The sequence below is a fragment of the Oryctolagus cuniculus genome, chromosome 4 (assembly GCF_964237555.1).
Source record: "Oryctolagus cuniculus chromosome 4, mOryCun1.1, whole genome shotgun sequence".
Taxonomy (NCBI): domain Eukaryota; kingdom Metazoa; phylum Chordata; class Mammalia; order Lagomorpha; family Leporidae; genus Oryctolagus; species Oryctolagus cuniculus.
In genome coordinates, this window is record NC_091435.1 from 87,059,484 (window position 1) to 87,076,062 (window position 16,579).

A 16,579-nucleotide genomic window follows, 5' to 3' on the forward strand; every position below is an offset into this window, starting at 1 on the left:
GTCATTCCCAGAATCTGCCATGTTTTTGTCTGGAATGCCCTCCCTCTGGTTAGCTTGCCTGTGAGAATTCTCTTTGTTCTTCAAGTCACAGAGGAGATGCTTCTGCCCATCTTCCAGACAGAATCAGTCCCTTGCTCTCTGATGCTATCGTACAGCTCTGCTTTGCTCCTTTATTAAAGAGCTATACCACATTAGTGTGCTATAGAATGTTTTGTGAATAGGGCTGGGTGATCCCTGAGGACAGGACAGATTTTATATTTCTCTTAGGGCCCCAAACATAGCCTGACAAGTAACATGTGTGTTTGTTTAATTTACTTGGGATGCAAGATCTGCTTTTCAAAAAAGTATATTTTTTTAGCCTCTTTCTTTAAAATACAGCAAAATATATTCCTTGGTTCCTGGTTTATAAAAGAGATCCTGAGTTAGGAGAGCCAAGCATTCATGAAGGAGGTAATTTTGTGCTGAGCCTGGAAAGGTAGGTAGGGTGTGACAGATGGTGATGGGGTACAGGATGTCAGGCAGGCTTGCACAGCTTTTTGTGACCCATCCTAGGTTTAGGGCCTTTGCTCAATATATGGTCAGATCTCCTTTGAAACTTCTGTAATGCGGGAAGTTCACTTTCATAGATCATCACATAATTAATCCTGAGGCTGCACTTGCTCCAGCCCAGCTCTCAGCAGTGGGGGTTGGTATAAAAATCTGATGCTCATTATACTGAACGGGAGTTCCTACCTGAATTCCCAAGGCCCCAACACAGGGATATTTTCACCATGGCAGAAGAAGTCTTTAATTACAGGTACAGAAAGAGGAGCATGAAGAAAACAAACAATCATTTGCAGGCTTTAATGGCTAAGCTGCCATGCATCTCATTACCAAAGAAAATATGACTTCTTAAAGTGACCTTATCAAGCTTATTGGAAATAAAATATGAATCAAAGAGAAGTGTCTCTTGCATTCTTTCTGTCATTTTTGATCCTCTACTCTTAGCTCACTGTTTATTTACTTCAGTGGCTTACGAGTTCAATTATTATTTTTCTAAAACCGATATCAGGAGACAGTCTACTTTCAGAATACTCCATCTCACTTACACTGTTTCTTTGATTCTCATGGTTGAAAATTAGACCTTAATTAGGATTTATATTTTTATGGGCTTTCCTTGTTCACACTGTCACATCATTATTCATTTGAAATTCTCAATGATTCCAGTTAGGATAGGAATTAATTTTTCTCATGTAGATACAAAAATGGAGACTCTGGTGTTAAATGATTTGCTGGGGATCACACAAGACTTGTGGTTCAAAGCTGTGTCTTCTGACTTCAGATCGAGAGCTGAGTGTGCCCCATCAGAAACTGCCTGTCAGCCAGGTGGCATGGTGGTACAGTTTCTTGCCATGTGGTTACCTAGCTGTGTGCTTCTCCCACATGTCCCTGGTGTTTGGGATTGCGTGGGCCAGGGGAGAGAAGTAGTAAAATGCACCAGTGCCTCAATTTGTACCACCACTCGGGGTAGAGGATTCTAATGTGCTCAGAATTCACAGAGACCCATAGAACAGACCTACAGATCGTTTAGTTTAACTTCCGGATTGTATTGATTAGAGATCCCAAAAAATAAACTGGTTTACTTAACTTATAAATATGAGGGTGCTTCAGAAATTAATGGAAAATATACATTTTGAAAAATCTATACATGGCTTTTAAAATAGTTGTGCACCAAAATAAACTTAATTTTTTTAAATTTGATTTTTGCACACACTTTTTGAGGTAGTCATATACATAGCTGTTAATCGAGTGCCAAATTTCCAGTTTGGGTCTTTTTTCATTACTCTGTTTTTCATTTCCATTTCCATTTCCATTTTTTGGCATCCTTTTTACTTCTTAGGACTGCTTTGGAAAACACATGTTGAAGCCACACCTGCTCCTTTTCCTCAAACATGTGTATTAAGTCATATGTGCAGAAGTGCAACCATAGACAACTGTTACAGGGGGCAGGCCTATTCCCAAAAAGCTAAATGCATCAAGTCCTTAAGTAGAAATTCTTTTTAGACTGAAGCAACAATAAATGTGTTCAGCTTAACATATTTCCTGACAGGATAAAGACAGGATAAAGAGTTTTTTTTTTTTTTTTTTTTTTTTTAGTAAATACTGGTTGAACAAGTGGATGAAGGATGAGGTTGATTTGAATAAGTTCTGTGATTATGCTTCCAGGGTACCATGTTGCCACTTCAGCAATCACAATCTCTAGCTTTGCCTCAATTTTTATCACTAAAATCAGCCTTTTTGTTTTTTTTTTTCCTCGTTTTTATGAAATAATTGGGGTTATGAATGTACTAGAGTAGTTAATTTTTATCCTGCACTAGAGACAAAAAGATGGTTATACTGTGGAAACTAGATTGTTGCTGGCAGCCAGCAGCACCACCCTGAGAAAAGCTTTAAATATTCATAATAGCCTGTGCATAAAATTCCAAACGTGCAGGAAGGCTGTTGGCCTAGTGGTTAAGACACTGCTTGGGAAGCCAGGATCCCACGTCGAGTGCCTGAGTTTGAGTCCCAGCTCCACTCCCGACTGCAGCATTCCAGTTACTTTGCACCCTGAGAGACAGCAGGTGATGGCTCAAGTACTTGTGTCCTGCCCCCGGCCACATGCATAGGTGACCTGGATTGTGTTCCCAGTTCCAGGCTCCCATCAACCCAGTCCTAGCTAGTGTGGGCATTTGTAGAGTGACACAGCAGGTGGAATATCCTCTGTGTGTGTGCAAATGTGTGTGTGTGGTGGTACATACAAAGACCAGTTTGATAGTATATGTGGCAGAGAACTTTTGAAAGTGAGAACACTGATAGTCTGAAACAGGGAAATTTGACTTAGTTTTCCTTCTTTCTTTCATTTTCTCTTTCTTGCTTGCTTGCTTTCTGGCTTCTTTGCTTTTCACTTTCTTGTTTTCCTGAAGAGATGACTTTTAGAGTGCTGGGGCTTCTCTCCGCTGAGATATTTATCAGTAAAAGTGTGATCTGCATTTCTACATACTTTCCAGTGACAACTCATCACTGTGAGGGTTTTGCTTTTGCCAGTGGTTCAAATCCAAGTTATTCTTTCTGGCTGGGCTTGATCAGAATTTCAAAATAAAGGAGTTCTGATAGACAGTTGACATCCAGCTGAAATAGAAGTCTTTCAGGGCTTCATTGGGAGTGCCAGAAGCTTAGAAACTACAATAGCAGTTTGGTCTATGATTGGGACCACAAACTCAAAGGCAACTTGCAGTCAGACAGCAGATGCATAAGGGAGGTAAATAACTCACTTTTCAGCATGCCTTTGTATTTTCCAAATTGTAATCGGCTTTCATTTACTTACATTTGGTTCCGGCTGGAAAATATTACGTCTCTTACCCTAGAGGGAAAGAAAGTATAGATGTATGACTGAAATGTCCTCTTCTAAATACTTATTTCAATATTTGTGCCATTGGCACTTATGCTTTTTCTTACACAATGTTTCCACAAGTGTGCATTTCTATAAACAAGATAAAGATTTTAATAATTATTTCATTTTGTTTTGCAGAACCCCAGCTGAAAGGAATTGTGACAAGGTTATTCAGCCAGCAGGGATATTTCCTGCAGATGCACCCAGATGGTACCATTGATGGGACGAAGGACGAAAACAGCGACTACAGTAAGCAAAATTAGCTTTGTGCAACACATTTACAAATCAGATGTATGGCCCAGAGTATCTTGGCTTTAAGACACGGCCAGGTTGCTGTTTAAACTGTTTAGCTATTAGTAATCTAGTATATTTTCCTTTATCCTTCTTACTATGATTCCCTACTGCAAGGAGGCAGGATGGGAGAGAGCTTATGCATTAAATGAGAAGGTAGAAAGCTTCAAAGAGTTCCAGTTTCTCATTGGACAAAAATATCTTCTCACCACAATGATTTTAGTCAAGATAATATTAGATGCCCATAGGAACATTGTAGAATGTCCAGCCAAAGATGGTACAAAATATAATGATTCTCCAACATAGTTTCTGCGACCAAAAAAATTACTTCTGAAGATAAACACTGGATGTAGTCATGTGCATATTATATGCTTCTTCTTTTAAATTAAGGACAAAATTAACGATTTTAAAAGAGAAGTATATTTAAATAGTATGATAATGTTTTACAGTGTATCTTAATAATAAGAAAATAAAAAGTAGCAGACCTGAAGTAGATTTTTAAAAATCTATTTTGTCAAATAAAAAGCGCCAAATAGTAAAAGATTACTAACAATATACCTAGAAGTGATTTTTAACTAATTTAACCTGAGAGTTGGCAAATTTAATAAATAAATACAATCATCAGGATGTGATAGTATATTTGCATATTAGTAGAACTTCAACTACAAAATTCACAAGCAAGAATGATAACTCATATCTTTCAAATTCTGTCAGATCATACATCTATATACCCTAGGGAAAGTTGGTGTTATTGCAAAATTGTACAGGGTGCCATAAAGTTTCTGAAAGTTTGTCTGTATTGGCTGTTAAACTTTTAGTGTTAGATTCACAATGCAGATTCATTAAATATGTATTCCACTGAGTTGTGATTCTGATGGATGCGATTTTGTGGTCAGACTAATAGTCTACCAAAATGCTTAAGGAAACTAGGAAGCTGGATATTTTATAGTGAAATATCTTTTAAATTAAAAATAAGATTTGAGGAAAAATTCATAATCTTTAAAGTATGAAAATGCTCTTATAAACTCCTTCTAAATGATTTTTCTCTCAATATAACACATTGCAAACTATGAATTAGAAAAATGAACTAATCTTATGAACTAATCTTCATCCCACTTTCCTCTCAGTTTTTTACAAAGTAGTTGATTAGGTTCCTGTGATTTTCATTGTCAGTTTGTGTTGGTGTGAATGCATTTTTTAAATGATTCAGGATTTCAACTCTGTCCAAAGGAATGAGAGTGCCTTGTTGTCCACGTAGGTCTGCCATCTGTTGCATCCTTACTTGAATGTAGAGCTGGTGAAGCCACACATTTAGCTGGGAAGCATCAGAGGATTGCTCATTATGACAGCCATGCTAGCTGTGATGTATCTCTGGATCTCAGTTCTTTTCCTGTAAAATATGAAATGGTGATGGTAGCAACATTCTCTGTTAGCACCATCCACTCAACTCAAAAAAGGTGAAAAAAGTTATAAGTTGATGAGTATAGGTTCAATCATCAAGTAAGCCAAATAGCCATGCAGAATTCTACAGGAAGCTACTTGAAGCTAGTCAGTGGTCCCGTAGGTGGGGACACTTATTGTGGGGTAGGGGAGAAGTTGGGAGTGTCAGTGTGGGGCAAACACACACAAATCCTTTCTTCACTGTTTCTGGAGAGATAATTGAGAGTGCATTCTCTGCTGATGCTGGATCAACTGTTAGTGTAAATTCGCATGCAAATATCCATATATACATTTAAACACACATATCTATGTATAATACTCATTCACTGAGGATAATGTGTTTTGTCAGTGTTAGAATCTGTCTCAGCTCATACATTGAAACTCTCACATGTCATTATCATCAACTCCTGCATGTACTTTTTGATAAATTGGTATTAAAATGGCTTAATGCAAAATACAAAGATTAATATAAAATCATCTGGATACACACCATAAGATTGAAAATTCATTAAAGGTAACAAAACATTTGAATCCCTTAGGTATTCTGATGGAATCTCACTTTACTTCACTCCCAGACATAATAACCTTCTTGAATTTGTCTTTTTGTATTTAAGTGCAGTTTTAAAATTTCTTTCAATAAATGTGTATATATATATATACATATAAATTTGAATCATTCCTCATTTTTTTATTTTAATTGCATAGTTCTTATTTATTTTCACTCCGAATACATGGTTGTGAGGTATGTATATAATAATATACTTGTTTTATTTAATTCATTTTTGAAAAATATTTCACTCTATGAATATCCAATCATATTTATTCATTTTTCTTTTGATGAATAGTTATCATTTCCATTTTAAGACTATATTACTAAGATCCTTTTTATAGATTGTGACCATCCTTTAAAAAATTACATGTCTCACCTTGGCACTGTAATCTAGAACCACACTTTATTTCTTTTCTTTTCTTATTTATTTATTTGAGAGAGAAAAAGTGAAAGCGAGCTTTCCCCTCTGCTGGTTCATTTCCCAAATGCCCATTTGGCTAGGCTGGGCAGAAGCTGGGAGCCAGAAACCTAGTCAGGTCTCCTATGGGAGGCAGGGACTTAACTACTTGAGCCAGCACCTGCTTCCTCCCAGGGTATACATTAGCATGTAAATGAAATCAGGAGCCAGAGCCATTATTCCAATATGTGATGTGGGTGTCCCATCCAGTGTCTTAACTGGCATATTATAACTGCTAGACCAAATACCTGTTCCTTCCCATTTTATTTCTATTCATAGCTCCTATGATCACCTGACATATTTATCATTATTATTGATTTGCTTTTTTTAAAACATTATTCCTTCTCAAGAGAATTTAAGTTACATGAGTGAAGATGTTTTGTTTTGTTCCTTCATTTGTCTTTAGAGCCTAGAATAGACTTTAATACATGATTAAAAAACTCAGTATGCATTTAAGGAGTGAATAAATAATGCTTTCTTATGAATATGTGCTAAAGTTTCTTTAGATCCCTGACTAACTAATTCTACCTGCCCCCATATTTTTTTTTACTTTTTCTTTTTAATCATTTTAAGGCTTAGAAAAATTACAAAACAATTTAGTGAACTCTCAAATGCTTTTATCCAGCTTCATCTAATTGTCCTATTTTACATAACAACAGTATAATTATCAAAATCAAGAAATGAATGCTGGTACAATATTATTTACTTAGCTATAGCATTCAATCAGATTGTACACTTTTCAACTATATATTTTCTTCTAGCCTTCTCTATCTCCTCATACATTTGAAAAATTATAATTAAAACAAATAGTTTTATGTATAGTTTTACAGAGAAGAGGTTAGGAGGAAAAATATCAGAGAGAGAGAGAGTTAAATTCTACACATTTTAAAATAGGAAAATTATAAGCCTCTGGTTGTTAAAATGCTTTTTCTTTCTTTACTTTGTGTGGGTAGGAGTAAAAGCAGTTAATTGTTCAAAAAAAAAAAACCCCAAATCTTGTTACTATGAGCATCTGCCAAAAATGTGTTGCTTGGTTCACTAGACATCATTAGGTCCAACCAACCTTACCATGATATCTTGCATAGAATTGATAAAGACACCTGTTCTTTTGTTCATGAAGAAAAGACTAATTATATGTAATTGAGTACAAATGCAAATAGCTTTATTGCCAGTAAAAGATAAGAATCTCTGCAAATGTAATGACAACAGAAATGGCAAAACTGTGTTGGAACACGTACAAAAAAGACAATTGCAGTCTGGAGGGTATTAATAGGAATAGTTTACATGAAAGGAAAAACCAATTATTCTGTTCCATGAGTTACCAAGGGGGAAGATATATTTGAAGAGGTCATTGCTGGGGAGAAAACAATGAAGATATTGTAACCAAGTGCATTGCTCTCTTTTCCTCTGGAAAAAAAAATATGAAGAGCCATTTGACTGTGGAATGCATGATGTTAGTACAATGGTGAAACCAGAGCTATTTTCTAGCAGATGGTATAGTGACATGTGAAGGGAGGGAAGAGATTAACCAGAAAATCTCCTTGGTGTGGATAGAGAAAGTAGATTATAGTCAAGATAGTTTCAGAACCAATTGAGTTGCCTTTAAAATCCACGTCAGTCTTTAGATTCTTTTATTTTGAATAGGTAAGCTAACTAGATAGTACAATATTATAAAGGTGAAGAAAACATACACCCGAGAACCAGCAGAACACAGTCTGGCAGCCAACAGCTGGCTTGGCACTTCCCAGTAGTTCTTGGTGTTCACTTGGATGTAATGTTTCACACCACAGGAAATCAGACAATGTCATGATGATGTGATGGATCAAAATAAAAGTAAGACCATTGTGTAATCATGCCTGAACACAGACAAAAACAAGAACAATTATCCAAACTGCAAAATGACCAGATATTTCTCTCCTTCATTATGTGAGTGGCTTCCGCTTCTTTACCAAACTCAGCTTTAACTTTGTTTCATTCGACTTGCCTTTTAGTTAAGAAAGACTATGATAATCCATCAGAGAATCACACTTCCTTTCTTAAAGCATTCAACTGGAGCGAGTCCACATTCTTTTGCACTCTCCCTAAAAACACTTAAAACACACCCCCAAATCCTTTAAATCATTTCTCACACCCTCTTACTGAGACACCCAGTTCTGCCATGGTGTACATTTTTCCTCCTTGGTGTGGAGGCAGTAAACCCAATTTTGTGGGCCAGTGCTATGGCATTGTGAGTTAAGCTGGTGCCTGTGGCGCCAGCATCCCGTATGAGTGCTGGTTCGAGTCCAGGCTACTCTACTTCCAGTCTGACTCCCTGCTATCCGCTTGGGAAAGTAGTGGAAGATGGCTCAAGTGCTTGGGCCCCTGCACCCACAGCTCCTGTTTCCTGGCTTCAGTGTGGCTCAGAACTGGCTGGCTGTTGTGGCCATCTGGAGTGTGATCCAGCAAACAGAAAATGTCTGTCTCTCTCTCTCTATATAACTCTGCCTTTCAAATAAATAAATAAGTAAATCTTTCAAAACAATCAAACAAATAACCCAACTTTATTCAACCAAGAGTGTGTTTTTGATATTCCTTGTAGTGGAAGCTTAGACCCAACCAAAGGTAATTTTTTCTCTTCTCCTCTCCCACTTGACTTCATTCTTGTGTTTGTCCACACATAGTCTGTGGATTTATCAACATATGTAATTCTGTCTTTTTATCTATCATCCACTTTATTGCCCTTTTTAAAATTAAAAATATCTGTATAATTTTCCATATTAATACATATTTAAAAGAGATAGTTAAAATTTTTAATTTATTACTGATGAAGATTTCAGTTCTTTTCAATATTTTGTTGACACAAATAGTGCTGTAAAGAATATCCTTGTATGTCAGTAAGTTTTCATATATACAAATGTATTTATAGGATAGGTATTTAGGAATAGAATAACTGAGTCAAAGGTATATGCTTTATAAATTTTGAATGATATCTAATTGTTCTTCACTGATTAAATTTGTAAAGTGTCTTTCCTGATCTTCTACTCAACATAGTGCGTTATTGAACTTCTGTCTTTTTGTTACTCAAAGCAAATTTTAATTCTTCTTGTGAATTACAGTGAGCACTTATTTATGACTCATCTGTACCTTTCTTTACTATGAAATGTCTGGAATCCCTGCCCCCACCTTCAGTAGGACATCTCTGTGTATGACCTCACCTGTTTTGTTTTATGAGTTGCATTTGCTTTTTGGCTGATGATTTTGTTGTGTTTGGATTTTTCCATGCTTCATTCTATTATATTTTAAATATACTTTTATCTTTTAAGTTTCTCTTCCCTATTTAAAAAGAATTTACTCATTCTAAGATTATAGAATGCAATTATCATATCTTGTTTTAGTAATGCTTCATTTATGTATTTAATATTTATTCAATCTGGCATTTTTTAAGATCCTTTGAATCCAGACTTCTAATATTTTAAATTCTTAAATATCAATTAGCAATACAAATGCATTTTCTTCAGAGTTGATGAATGTGTTAAATTAACCACGTGTAAAGAAATGTATTTCAAAATGGTCTGCATCTAATTTTTAGAAATCCAAGCGGAAATGTAAAAATTTAGTCATCCAGTTTTATTTTCTATACAATACCAAACATATGATGTTTTGATACCACTAGTCACAAGTATGTAGACACAGCCAAAGCCAGCAGAAGCTTGCATTGCTAAAGTATGAACAGAAACATGATCCAAATAGTTGGGGAAAATTATCAAAGAAATTTTCCACTTCTTACAACTAGGACATACAGATACTTCAAGGAATTATGAACGTGTTCTCCTTTCCTAACAGAGATCTTTCTGGCCAAAAAGTTCATGTATTTTACCTACTCCAGGATACACAAAATATGTGTGGGTGAGTGAGGAATATGCCATATCCAATTATAGGGATATTATTTTCTTCTTGTGTCATCTATATTACAAGGATATATCTTGAATTTATATGTGTGAAATCACACTTATAAGTTGGATTGAAACAAGAAACACATGTTATCCTGATTTTCTTTAAGCAAGATTATTTGCATAATTTTGAGCAAACTTTGGTACGTGTAGTGTTGTTACTCTTTTGACCTATCTTTATAAGATTTTGAGAATGAGAGAGAGAGGAAACAGATACACACACACACAGAACTCCCACTCACTGGTTTACTCCCAAATACCTGCACTGACCAGCATGGGACTTGGAACTGGGAGAAAGGAACAGAATCTTTGTCTCCCATGTGAGTGGCAGGAAACCAATTACTTGACCCATCACTGCTGCCTCCTAGGAGTCTACATTAGCAAGACTGGAGTCTGGAGCCAGTCAGATATCAAACCAAGTATTCCAATGTGAGACATAGGTAATTATCAAATGTCTTGACCGTGTTGGTGAATGCCTGCCCTGTAGTACCATGTATATTTCAAGAGCAAAATTAATTTTCAGCTTTAGCTTTGAATGCAATTTCACTTGATATTTTAAAATAAAATTAAAATGTTGTATTTTGATTTTGGTATTTATTTACTCATTTATTTCAAAGAGAGAGACAGATAGGGAGAACTCCCATCTGCTTGTTTATCTCCCAGATGCCCCCTGTGACCATGGCAGGACTGGAGCTCAAGCTGGGAGTTAGGAATGCAATCCTGCTCTTTCACATTGGTGGCCAGAACCCAATTACTTGATCAATCAGTCCTCCTTCCCGGGGTCTGCATCGGCAGGAAGCTGGATAATGACCTAGAGCTGAGAATTGGATCCAGATACAATACTCTGATATGGGACATAGGCATCTAAACTGCTAAGCTTAATGCAAGCTCTTGGTTTTGAAATTTGGATGCCTGAGGCAATTGTTAGAAATTTATATTTTTAATGAAAGTGCTTTGATTTTAAAAATAGTACCACCAAGTAATATTTCTGGAAAACTTCAGCAAAAACCATTTATTTCTGGGGTTGGCATTATACAATGGGTAAAGCTGCTGCCTGTGGCACTGGCATCTCATATGGGTGACAGTTCCTGTCCTACCTACTCCACTTTGAATCCAGCTCCCTGCTAATGGTCCCTTAAAAATAGTGGAAGATGGTTCAAGTGCTTGGGCCCCTGCACCCACGTGGGCGACTGGAAGTAACTCCTGTCTCCTGGCTTCCACCTAGCCCAGCCCTGGCTAATAGGGACATTTGGGGAGTGAATCAGTGGCTGGAAGACTGATCTCTTTCTCTCTGTCTCTTCCACTCTCTGTAACTCTTTCAAATAAATAAATAAATAAATGTAAAAAAATCCATTTACTTTTTTGAATAGTTTGTCCTTTCACATAAAATCATAAGAAAATAACTCCCATATTTTTTACAACCATGTCCTTTCACCGTCTGCTTGACATTATATTTCTTTGTGAAATTTATATTTCTTATTTCTTATATTTCTAAAGTTTCTATTCCCATGTGTGCTTCTGGTTAGGGAAGCAAAACATGAGCCATTTGCAAATGTACACTCTCTTAGTTGTTCTATAGCTACCTATAATCTTATTTATAGACGAAGTATATCTTGGTTAAGAATCTTATGGGAACTATTTAACCAAGTGCATTCCTAGAATGAGCTGAGGACTAAGGCTATCTTGAATCTATTCTTGGCACTGTCAGGTGACTGGTGCATTGCCCTTGGACAAGTCACATGTACTTTCTTAGATTTATAGGAGCTCAGATCATATAAAATGAGAGGAATAATCTCTAAGATTTTGAGAGCATTTCCTTTCCCTTTCATATGCAAATGTGTGCTCAGAAAAATTGATTGGCAGGTTCCATTTCTGTAAATACCATTTGTTTTGAAAGGTATATTGCCAGAAGGCAGGACATTTTTTTTCAGCTTGCTAATACCAATGTGATATTCACCAGATGTGTGTAAAGATCCTGAGTTATACACTTAAATGGTACAGCAGTATTTTAATTGAGGCTATCTTACTTGAGATTCTATGCTTTTTGTCTAGTTATTTAGCTTCTTCACGTCTCATTTGTTAAATGAGAATAATAATAGTATTTAGATCATAGGACTGTTATGCAAATGGATTGATTTATGAAAAGTGCTTAAAACAGTGCCTAGAGCATAATAATTCTTAATCAATGCCATTTGTTGTTGCTGCTATTCTCATCAATAGAGTGAGAAAGCCCTTGTTTGTAAGGAGCTCAGTGGCAATGTCCCCCAACTTTACCTACCAAATAAGTAAACCAAAATCTTAAAAAAATGAGGGATAGTGCTATGGCACCACAGATGAAAGATGTCTTTTTTATTTTTTCCTCTTTCTTTCTGTAACTCTTTCACATAAATAAAATAAATCTTTTTTAGAGGGCTTTTATTTAATAAATATAAATTTCATAGGTACAGTTCTTCCCCCCATACCCATCCTCCCACCCCCACTCCCATCCTATCTCCTACTCCCTCTCCCATCCCAGTCTTCATTAAGATTCATTTTAAAATTATCTTTATATACAGAAGATCAATTCTATACTAAGTAAAGATTTCAACAGTTTGCACCCACATAGACACACAAAGTATAAAGTACTGTTTGAAAACAAGTTTTACCATGAATGCTCATCTCATTAAGGACAGAGGTCTTACATGGGGAGCAAGTACACAGTGACTCCTGATGTTGATTTAACAATTGACACTCTTTATTTATTACATCAGTGATCACCCAAGGCTCTTGTCATGAGCTGCCAAGGATTTGGAAGCTTTTGAATGAACAAACTCTGTCATCATTTAGATTGGGACATAATCAAAGTGGAGGTTCTCTCCTCCTTTAAGAGAAAGGTACCTCTTTCTATGATGGTCCCTTCTTTCCACTGGGATCTCAATCACAGAGATTTTTCATGGAGGCCATTATTTTGCCACAGTGTCTTGGCTTTCCATGCCTGAAATGCTCTCATGGGCTTTTTAGCCAGATCCCAATGTCTTAAGGGTTGATTCTGAGGCCAGAGTGCCGTTTAGGGCATTTGTCCTTCTATGAGACTGCCCTGTGGCCTGTTTTAGCCAGAGCTATTAGGCAAGAAAAAAATCAAAGGGATACAAATTGGGAAGGAAGAAGTCAAACTATCCCTACTTGTAGACAATATGATTTGTTATATAAGGGATTCAAAGAACTTCACTAAGAGACTATTGGAATTCATGAAAGAGTTTGCTAAAGTAGTAAGGTATAAAATCAGTGCACAAAAATCAACAGCCTTTATATACACAGACAATGCCATGTCTGAGAAAGAACTTCTAAGATCAATCTCATTCATAATAGCTACAAAAAAAATCAAAGCCCTTGGAATAAACATAACCAAGGATGTCAAAGATATCTACCATGAGAATTACAAAACATTACAGAAAGAAATAGAAAAAGATCTTTCATGTTCATGGATTGGAAAAATCAATATCATCAAAATGTCCATTCTTCCAAAAGCAATTTCCAGATTCAATACAATACCAATCAAAATACCAAAGGCAGTCTTCGCAGGTCTAGACAAAATGATGCTGAAATTCATATGAAGGCACAGGAGACATCGAATAGCTAAAGCCATCTTATACAACAAAAACAGAGCCAGAGGCATCACAATATCAGACTTCAAGACATACTACAGGGCAGTTATAAACAACACAGCCTGGTACTGGTACAAAAACAGTTGGACAGACCAATAGAACTGAATAGAAACACCAGAAATCAATCCAAACATCTACAACCAACTTACATTTGATCAAGGATCTAAAACTAATTCCTGGAGCAAGGACAGTCTATTCAACAAATGGCACTGGGGAAACTGGATTTCCACATGCAGAAGTGTGAAGCAAGATCCCTACCTTACACCTTACACAAAATTCCACTCAACGTGGATTAAAGATTGAAATCTACGACCTGACACCATCAAATTATTAGAGAACATAAGAGAAACCCTGCAAGATATTGGCAGGCAAAGAGTTCTTGGAAAAGACCCCAGAGGCACAGGCAGCCAAAGCCTAAATTAACAACTGGGATTATATCAAATTGAGAAGTTTCTGTTTTGCAAAAGCCAAAGTCAGGAAAGTGAAGAGGCAACCGACAGAATGGGAGAAAATATTTGCAAATTATGCAACAGATAAAGGATTAATATCCAGAATCTACAAAGAGATCATGAAACTCCACCACAACAAAACAAGTAACCCTCTTAAGAGATGGGCCAAGGAACTCAATAGACATTTTTCAAAAGAGGAAATCAAAATGGCCAACAGACACATGAAAAAATGTTCAGGATCATTAGCCATCAGGGAAATGCAAATCAAAACCACAATGAGGTTTCACCTCACCCCAGTTAGAATGACTTTCATACAGAAATCAACTAACAACAGATGCTGGCAAGGATGTGGGGAAAAAGACACATTAATCCACTGTTGGTGGGAATGCAATCTGGTAAAGCCACTATGGAAGACAATTTGGAGATACCTCAGAAATCTGAATATAGCCCTACCATATGACCCAACCTTCCTACTCCTCACGATTTATCTAAAGGAAATTAAATTGGCAAATAAAAGAGCTGTCTGCACATTAATGTTTATTGCAGCTCAATTCACAATAGCTAAGACATGGAATCTACCTAAATGCCCATCAATGGAAGACTAGATAAAGTAATTATAGGATGTGTACTCTATGGAATACTACACAAAGGTAAAAAAATAATGAAATCTGGTCATTTGCAACAAAATGAACAAATCTGGAAAATATCATGCTGAGTGAAATAAGCCAGTTCCAAAGGAGCAAATATCATATGTTTTCCCTGATCCATGACAATAACTGAGCACCTAAAAGGAAACCTGGAGAAGTGAAACTGACACTATAAGAAGCAATGACTTGATCAGCCCTTGTCCTGACTGTTGAGGAACAGCTTACTATTTTATTTCTTTTGGTATTTTATTTTTCTACTTAATACCATTGTTTAAACTCTTTACTTAACACAGAATTATTCTTAGGTGTTTAAATCCCATTGAAAATCAATCTCTATTCAAAATGAGTGGAAATAAGAGAGGGAGGAGATGTACAGTTCGGCACATGTTCCTTTGGACTTACCCCTAAGGATAAAGCTAAAAACTTGCCATGGGACTCCAAATCCCATTAAGCCAGCAGGTACCAATGCCTTCTTACTAGTTAAAGTGATCAGTTTAAGTTCATAACTGATCATAAAGATAGGATTAAGTGTCAAAGGGATCACATAAATAAAACCAAGTGTCTGCTAATAATAATAAATAGAATTAAAAAGAAGAGAACAAAATAAATCTTTAAAAAATGAGAAGAGTAATTCTTAACCACAACAACTATTGTTATATGAAAGTCTTTGAAGATGTCTCTGTTAGAGGATATTGAAGTTAATGGATCACTAAATCTGTTGTTAAGGAGTGGGGAACATCTGGCCTGCAGACTGAATAAGGCCAAAGAAATAATTTGTCCTGGCCCTGCCAAGGCAATAGCAGGTGGGACTCAAAATTCAATAATCTATAGCAAGCTAATGTTTAAGTTGCTAATTTTGTAGGGCCTATGAATGATGTCATAAATATCCAAAAAGCCCTTGCAGGGAAAAGTTTCCCCAACCCTGCATGTAGTCCCTGGAGCAGCAGCATCTGGGAACTTGTTAGAAACATACTTTCCAATTTCACCCCAGATATGCTGAATCAGAAACTCTGGGTATGGGGTCCAGCAATCTGTGTTTTGATATAATTTTGATCCACTGTAGTATATAAAGCTGGCAACTCTCCTCTGTTCCTACTACTTGGAAAGCTCACATTTGCTAATGAAGGCAGTTTCTGTTCTGGGACTGTCATATGTAGTTCTGTGGCAACCTGACTCCTAATGTAACAGGGAAAGCGTAGTTCTGCATGTCCTGGAGTTCAAACTCTGGTATTTTCAATATGTGTGTTGCTGGTATTTTCAATGTGTGTGTTTCAATGTGTGCATTTCTGGTATTTTCAATTGTGATTTATTACCTGGAGAGACTTAGAGCTCATTTCCAAGTGGATACGTGATCAAAGGTTTTGACAGTTAAAAAATTCATGTATAATGACTTAGGTAAGATGCACCACACAATTTTATGTCCTGGAGCTTTTATACATGCCAAGTCCCTTTGCTTGGAACATCTTAACCAATCTTATCTGCCTGATAAGCCAGTCTCACCCTGCAGAAGCTTCCTGAACACTATCTCCCTTGTCTATATGAGGTTTTCTGCAGCTATTTCTTCTGTCTGCTGCTGCTGTTCCTGCCCCTAAAACTTCATATTAGTCACTCACATACTCTAATGCATTTAAGCCTCATGCATGTGTTTATAGCTGCACAAATTGTGCTACAGTGCAATTCCCTATCTGCATTTCTGCTTCCCCTATTAAAGTATGGCTCCCTTATTTGTACTTTGCCTAACACAGCAATGGACTTTTTCT

At 36.5% G+C, this 16,579-nt stretch overlaps 1 protein-coding gene across 6 annotated transcripts in view; it reads left to right on the top strand.

The window, feature by feature from the left end:
- FGF12 (fibroblast growth factor 12) overlaps positions 1–16,579 on the top strand; it is a 596,835-nt gene that overhangs the window by 355,674 nt on the left and 224,582 nt on the right. For all 6 annotated transcript variants that reach the window (XM_008266666.3, XM_008266665.4, XM_051818906.2 and 3 more), the window contains one exon: positions 3,551–3,661. In XM_008266666.3, the coding sequence (XP_008264888.1) occupies positions 3,551–3,661 (111 nt within the window). The remainder of the gene's footprint in view (positions 1–3,550; positions 3,662–16,579) is intronic.